Below are 8,120 nucleotides of genomic sequence, written 5' to 3'. Positions count from 1 at the left end.
ACCTCCTTCTAGGTAGAGGCATGAGGTTTAGGTCAGCAAGGAGGACTTTGAAGTCAAACAACAGTCAATTCAATGGGAGTGGAACTCATGATCTTTTAAATTCTGACAAAATTCACCCTTTTCTTTAGCAGTTTCTGAATCAGGAGAGGCTTGTACTCTTGCATTTGCAGAGCATTGCTTGACTGGGAGCAGGCAGCCTGATTCAGCAGATGTGTTGAACATTCCCAACATTCTTCAAAGCTGTTCTGTGTCTTTAAAAAAATCCTCATGAAAAAATAAGGTGTATCTTTTTTCACAAAACAGGTGAATGCTAGTACAGCAGAATTAGTTATTGAAGACGAATGGAAGTGTCAAATCCCAAGAAGCATGATTTGTTTGTTCTTCTCTAAATAGAGAGAGAAAGAAAAAAAAAAAGCTGGTTAGGACCCTGCTTCTAGAAATGGTGGGATACTACTTATTTGAAGTGGAGAAAGAATACATACTGCTTCTTTGATGTACTCATTAACTCACTACTCCCTGAAGCCAGCTGAAAATTTCTCATTTGCTCCATGAGAGAGCAAACCAAGGGGTTTTGGCTGAGACCCCTTGGCTGCTTGCGGGAACTCAACACAACCTGAGACCAGGATATACCTGCATAGCTACTCCAATTGTTGCATTAAGATGCCCATTGTCGCTAATTGGGAATTTCATTGGCATCACAAGAACGGTAGCATTTTAAGATTTAAAAATAATCTAAACAAAAAATAAGGAACAGTGCTGGCTGTAGTCCCTGCAACCCCATTCCCTATTGTCAGCCTTTTCACTTCTCCGCGACCCTCCACCAGCTGAAGTTTTCGTGTGCCGCTCAGGTCGCTCATGCCGGGCGGCCCGCGGCGCTCACGCCCGACCGGGGATCGGAGCCAGGTGGGGTCCTCGCAAAACGCCGGCGCGCAGGCAGCGCCCGCGGAGCGGGGGAACGCGGCCCCGCCGGGAGGTAAGCCCATCCCCGGGAGGGCAGGGAGCGGCGGCGGAGAGGAGGCAGAGCAGCTCCCGCCTCCCGCCCGCTCTCCTCCCACTTCCCCCGCTCCCGCCTTTTGTGCGCCGAGCCCGGGCGTCAACGGGCGCCGGCGGCCGCGGAGCGGACGGGAGCCTCTGTTGGCTCCGGGAGCGGCGCTGTGGCGAGGGCAGCAGCGCCAGCTGCGGCTGCTCCCGTAACCAAGGCGCTGCCTTGCAAAGACGCACAGACAGAGACACTGAGAGACACACGCAGCGCGGAGCGGCGCGGGCTTGGGGGCCGCCTTTGCAGCGCCTCTCCTTCCTGCACCATGCTCTGCTCTAGGCAGCGCCCGCCCGCTGCTCCTTGAGAGCAGCTAGCCCCGCGCCTAGCTAAGCGGGCGACTGGCACCCGGCTCCCCCCGCCCCCGGTTACCTGAGTTAGCTCCGTCCCGGGGACTTTCGCAGCGCCTCCGCCCGCTCCCGCTGTGGCAGCCCTTGGGCGGCGGGGGAGCGAGCCGCCAGCAGCCGGAGGGACTGCAGCCGCCGCCGGGGAAGAGGAGCTCGAGCCCCCGCCTCCGGAGCTCTTCATGGCGTCTCACCAGCAGACCAGGATCCAAGCCTACCTGGAGAAGAATAAGATCGGTCCCCTCTTCGAGGTAAGGTGCGCTCTTGCCGGCCGGCTCCTCCCCGGCGGGCAGCGGTGTGGGCGGGGGAGTCCCCGCGGTGGCCGCGGCTCCCCGCGCAGCCCAGGTGAACGCAGGGGCGAGGATGAGTTTGAGGCGCTGCTTTGGCAGTGCCGGCACCCCTTGCCGTGCCCTGCCGCCCCGCACCACGCGTTTGCCCTCGTGTCCCTCTTCCACGCCCCTCCGAATGCCGGAGTATGCCCTCCCTTCCCGGCTATCCCGCGGGTGTGCCCCGCTTCTTCGCGCCGCCCTCTGCTCCACACGATCCCGCGCGGATCCTGAAACAGGTGCCCCTTCGCCCTCCCACCCGCGGCCCCAGTCCCCGGGGACGCCCCATCGGCGCTGTCCGCCTGGCCTCGCCTCGGCGGCCGTGGAGCCCCGCGGTGCGGGACGGTGGCCAGGCCCCGCCGTCCGGCCGTGGGGAGCCGCGTACCCCGCACCCGCCCCGCGCGGCCGGGGGCAGGAGGCGCTTCCAAACCTCCCGTCTCCAGGGCGGCAGCGCTGAGCAGCGGGGACTGGGCGAACCCCAAGGCGCTGCCCCTCCCTGACCGGCTAGCAGGGAGGGAGAGGTGGATGCCTCCCCACTGGGAAACCCACTCGGGCACTCGGGAAGAACTCTGTCCTGCGAAAAGTCCGTGTCGATGGTGTTTTCTGAAATTTTTATCTGCAGTCATACACTTGGGAACCGTATTTTTGCTATAGATTTTCTGTTTTCTTACAACGATGCACTTGCTTGGATTTGTAGATGCACAGATGTGCATATTTTACTATTTCAGTGCATAAGCTGTGAATACTTAGAATTTGAAAGGGTACTAGAGCAATCACAATTATTACCATTTTATCATCCTGTTTCTCATGCAGTTTTCACATCTAAATGCACATATATTATACTCTGGCAGTATTATCCCAAGGCACAAGTCTCCCTTTTTCAGTATTTAACTTGTTCTCAATCAAGCTTACTATATATAAAATTTCTTTTATGCTGGTGTGGTGGATGCCTCGCCTTCAGCGTATATTTTGGGTAACATTTGCCAATGCCCATTAAAAAAGTTCAAATTTTGTTAGAAAACTGTTCATTAATGTTTTTGTATTTTCTGTACGCTGAGGCTGTTGAAACAGACTATGTTTGGCTCAGTGTCAGAGGTGTTAGGTATTTTTATTTTGCAATAAATAAAGATCCATTTGATGGAACAGTAACTGAGTACTAGGGAACAGCAGATGATTTTTCTAGTTAAGGAATTAATAAAAACTGAAATATTTGTGTGGTTCAGTTTCTGAATAAAAGACTGTTCAATCAGCAGAGTTGCTAGGTGCTTGGCTGCCAGCTGGGGTGAAACCACGACAATACGTAACTGACTCTTGTATATCTCAATGGGAATTAAGTGCTTTGGGGTTACTGAGGAGTTAGGCCCTTGACATCTGTCATTTTCTTCAAAATTTCCTTGACCCATTGGTTTGCACATTAAAATTCAAACAAACTACTTGACATTGCTGTTCTGAGTCCTGGTGTTTTAACCTAGTTTCTCAGTAGTGTAAGATGCTCATCTCTGCTGTTTAGATTCTTGTGGGATGCTTTAGTTATCAATGGTGGAGGGAAAGATGAAGAAGTTGTATTTGTTACAGCATTTCATGTATCACTACATATTTCATTAATCACTATAATGTAGGAATTTCATTTTGATAGAAAGAATCTGTGAAAGGCTCTTTGCATAACCTTGCAGGCTGTCTACAGCTTGTTAGTGTACTCCTGTATACCAGGAAGATTTTTTTTTGTGAGAAATCCACTTACACCGGAATACTAGTGAGTGGTTTCAAGATATAGGGGTTTAGCATTCCTGTAGCTGTTTACAGTTATTTTAATCCATAACACTGGGAGGAAGAGGCTCATAATTGTTATCTCCTCCACTTCCTGATTAGCTGTTCGAAGTCTACTTACATATTTCATTTTGGTGATGTACTTTTTGAATCTCAACAGTTTATTGTAGATATACAACCTGTGCTTGATCTTAGTAAGGGGAAGGCATGTATTTGAAGTTGATGGGAATTGATCAAAGACTATGCATAGGATGAAGCTTGTACTCTATACTAGTATTCCTATTATATATTCATTGTGGTGTTTCAAGAGTGCCATGTGTTCACAGTCAGATGTATTCACTAACACATCAGTTTTTCATGTGTCTAAAAGTTCTGACACATTGAGAAAAGAGACCTGTGCTTCGTCTTTCATTCAGGAACAGCTAGCATTTTCTTATACCACTTCTAGTTTTAATGCTAATTAATCATCACTTGTCATGGATGACAGTTATCTTTTTTTTCAGTGAGTACTAATTTTCTAATACCAAGTCAGAACACAGCAGACTTGGATTCAATTTTTTGCAGTGTTATTTGCTGAGCAGGTTGTGACTGTAATTGCTCAATATATGCCTCAAGTCAACATTTTAAGGAGTGCAAAAAATAATACTGGATAATTGGAGGCAGTCACAGAAAAGAAGAATGTGGATAGTGAACCTGCAGGCTTTCTGAGATGAAGACAGAGGTGGTGATGCATAAATAGATCGTATTTCATACTTGCATAATGAAGGGTCAGTGATCAGGAGGACTTTAGACCACGGGTTTTAGACAATTGCACAGGCGCAGTTAACTGACAGATGGAACAGTTGGTGGTTTATTGAAGATAAAGTACAATTCCCCTGCGTTACAGTCAGTAACAGTAGTTGCTGCTCATTGCTAGTTGGTCATTCTGTTCCAGTTGCTTGCAGTTATCCTGGTAGTGTCTGTTTTCTCCATTCTGTCCTGTATTTGTGGCCCTCTGTTACTGTGGCTAGGGCTTTTTGTACTTCATTAACCAGCAGTATCTACGTAAGAATGTCTTTGCTGCAGTTTTGTATGGTGTGGCACTTGAATTATGCTTCTAATTTGTGTAAAAGAGTTCAAGAGAAGTGCTGACACATGAGATGCAGAAAGACCTTAGGCCCTCCCTTGCTTAAAAAGTTGTTTCCATCTCTATAATGAAAAGTGAGGAATAACTTCCTGGAGAAAGAATTAATGAGCTTTGGCTGACTCAGCAGGAATTGGTCTTCTACTGACTACCAGTACCTGTTAGCAGATAGTAGGAAGTCCTATCCACTTAGCTATGAATGGTAACACACAGGTTCACTTGATTCCAAACATTTTTACTAGTTAAATTCTAGTTTGTGAGTTAGAGGTGGGAAGGAAGGTGGGTGGGAATTAGTGTGTATATCTAAGACTGTCAATTTTGAGATTTAAAACAGATTACAAACAACTTTGATACTTCAGCCTCTTTTTCCCCCTGTTGAATGTAGGTCCCTAAGTCATGGCTTTTCAAAACTCTTACGTCTCTCCCATTTCATCTTTCAGGTGTGTAAGGTTTTTGCAGGTAAAATTCCTGTGAACCTATAAGTCAACTCCTAAATGCCCCAGGGCATGCAGGTGTTGTTAGTGCTGAGAGTAAGGTCTGAAGTTAACCCCTTAAATTCTGTCAGGTTTCATGAGCTGCCTTATTCTGTTCTGTGTAGGTTTTGTGTGTTGTGGGGAGGATTTTTTTCCATTTGCTTTTGAAATCTTAGACATCTTTCTGTAAGAGATTATTGGCATCTGAGAATACTGTGGTTAGACAAGTTTGGATTTGAGGAATGCCCTTTAGAAACGCCTCTTTTCTGGGATTTTTGTGGTAACACGTACCATAGCACTACCTGATTTTTTTAAGATTCTTTTTTTTTCACATTAACTTGGAAGGTAACATGAATTCTAAATATGAATTATTTCTATGATGAAGCTTCACTGTTGGGTTTTTTTTCCGTCTTTCTAAAATGTGGACAGGAGGTGTATGCCTAAAATTGGCTGGGACAGAATATTCAGAATCAGCACCCACTCATTTCTGTCTGAGTGAAGTATTGACCCACTTTGTGTTTCAAGCATCCAATCCAACAAATTCTTTTTGTGTGTTAATAATCTCAATGAATAATCCTGCTGGCTGTATCATACATCTAGTTTTCTGTATGACTGTATCTCTTTAGCATCCAGTTGTGTTCTCATTTGGGCAACCTGACAGTTTCTGTGAATTTGAAAGCTGGATCAGCACTCTTAAGAACAGATTGCAATAAATCTTCAAGAGCTGTGAGATAAAATTAGTGTTTCAGAATTTTTTTATTTCTAGAACTGCAGCTAAAAAGCATCCAGCAGGTACACTGTTGTTATGCAAACTAGAGAACTGTGGTTTCTTTCAGTTATAAAAAGCCAAAATAACTCTTCTCAAAATAAACATGCCAAAACCCTGGTTACCTGAGATTTTTTTTCTCCAAGTTATATGGGATTAGAACTGTAATTTATATTTCAAACAACATAAAGACTGTGTTCATAATATCACCCTTAGCTTTTCTCATTTAGCAGAAAAAGTTACAGAAGCAAATATAATAAACTTTTTTTTAATTTGTGGGGTTTTTTTTCCCCCTAAATGAGATAGCATTATTGGTGTATATTATGCACTGGCTTCCATTATTTAAATAAAATAACTATGCTTCTTACTTAAACCTTAACCTATTTGGTGATGAACAGTATAGTGCATCTTGTGACTGACTTAGTCAAAGTTCGGGAATGAATTTTGGAGTTTGGACTGTCTTCTGAAGCAATGTTTACCCTTGGTTCTTAAATACACAAATGTAGACATAGTCAACTTGAATGTCTTATTTATGAGTTTAAGATTTCTCACAGTATCAAATTAAATTTTCAACTGCAATATCTGCAATGTGAATGATAGAGATGCACTCAAAGAATTGTTTTCTGTTGATCTTGCTTAGATAATATTTTATTTTATTTTGGCGTTATACTTAAATGGTTAGATACTGTTGCTAGTGTGAAAGAGTGTATTCTGGATGATACAAATTTATTTACAGAAGCATTTAATTTCAAGCAGCTAGATGGAGCCTCTGGAAGGCCGAGTTTTTCTGTACTTAGACATCATAAGCATCATTTTAGGTACTAACTGATTACCCGGTGACATTGTTTCAGCCTCGCAGTCCCTGTTTCAGGGGAGCCAGTATTATCTGTTTTTCAAGGGATGTATGGAAACCAGTAGTGATCTAGAAATGCTGTAGTGTTACACAGTGTGGGGTAGGGAATCGCATTTAAGTTCTAATTTTTATTTTTGTTGTTTCCTGCTACAGTAGGGCGTTGTGGTAGCCTTGATGTGTGCTTAAGTAAAAGACCTACTTAAGGGGAATGAAAGTCAAATGGAAAAATTGGTGTAGACATGTCCTTTGTTTTTTGGAGAATTCACTGTACATTCTGATAGTTGCCTTGTTAAAGTTGTCTTTAAGGGAAAATAAGTGAAAAACCCTAATTAAAACTATGGACACACCCTTCTCCATTAAAAAACAGTTTCATGAGCAATGGCTTTATGATTTTTACTTGGCTTTTGTGGTGACCAACAAGATGCAAAAGTCATCAGAAATTTCCTTGAGGTTGAGGCACTCAATTCTACTCCTCTGGAATCTGGGTTTAAGAAAAGAATGTTGTTCCTGAATGAGGAAGCATGTTTTATTGTTCTGCAGCAAGTGGGCTTTTTAGTTAGCTTCTTTATTTTGACAAACACACCTAGAAAGACAACTATTATTAATGTTAGCTTCTTTTAGAAGTGTTACTTTGTAAATGGAAGTGTTAAAAAATTGAGTTAGAAACATAATTTTTAAGAGCATATCAACAGCATGTTCTTTTACAGTTTGCCTCACATTTTGAAGGTCTAATCACTACTCTTTCTTTTTTTCCCAATGTTTTTTCTTCCCACTTGGTAGTTTCCATTTTGTCTCTTGTTCATGCAAATGAAGAAGTGGGGACCAATAATTTCTCATTCTCAATTTTCTAGTGATTGTTTGATTGTTTTCGTTTGTTTATTTGTTTTTTGTAGTGATTTCTATTTATTATTTTTTTAAATCTTAGAATGTTTAAGTTTTTTGGGAAATGTGCTTTTGTATCAGTGGGAGGTGATGGAGATACTTTGTTACCTCTGGACTAGAAAGGTGGCTTCAGGTATTTTTATGTTCACCAACTTTTGGAGCAAAGACTATCCAAATACTTTAATGTCTGTAAAATTCGGATAGAAATTAGATGTTGTTTCCTGTATTCTATATTATCTCTCTTGCATGGATGCACACTTTCTTATTCTCCTAAGAAATGTCACCCTTCTGTCATACTTCACAGCTAGTATATCTTCTGTTTTAAGATGCTTCTTTGCCTAAAACCATGAGGAATGGTTAAAAACCAGCTGAAAGCAACATCATTTTCAAATAGATTTGTTGGCAAACAATTGTTGGCCTCCTGACTAAGGCAGTGTGCTGTTTCAAACTTTACTGAAGGTAATGAAAAGCAGTACTCATTTCATAGGAGAAACAAGGATTCATGAGTTTAATCCTAGGACATAGGTAAAGAGTGTGATCACTTGAAATG

The 8,120-nt window shown here is 43.2% G+C and overlaps 1 protein-coding gene across 7 annotated transcripts in view; it reads left to right on the top strand.

Annotated features, from left to right (window-relative positions):
* The first annotated feature begins 1,141 nt into the window (after nucleotides 1–1,141).
* CUNH8orf34 (chromosome unknown C8orf34 homolog) overlaps nucleotides 1,142–8,120 on the top strand; it is a 161,726-nt gene continuing 154,747 nt past the window's right edge. For 6 of the 7 annotated variants that reach the window (XM_027698274.1, XM_027698647.1, XM_027698499.1 and 3 more), the window contains exon 1: nucleotides 1,142–1,631. In XM_027698274.1, coding sequence (XP_027554075.1) covers nucleotides 1,563–1,631 — 69 coding nt within the window. In that variant the 5' untranslated portion in view covers nucleotides 1,142–1,562. Of the gene's footprint in view, nucleotides 1,637–8,120 lie in introns of all 7 variants that reach the window. The other variant, XM_027698577.1, reaches the window with a different exon arrangement.

Source organism: Neopelma chrysocephalum, unplaced genomic scaffold (assembly GCF_003984885.1).
Source record: "Neopelma chrysocephalum unplaced genomic scaffold, ASM398488v2 Primary Assembly neopelma1_22, whole genome shotgun sequence".
NCBI lineage: Eukaryota > Metazoa > Chordata > Aves > Passeriformes > Pipridae > Neopelma > Neopelma chrysocephalum.
Note: the sequence above shows the minus strand (reverse complement) of the source record. Positions and strands in the feature narration are given on the sequence as shown.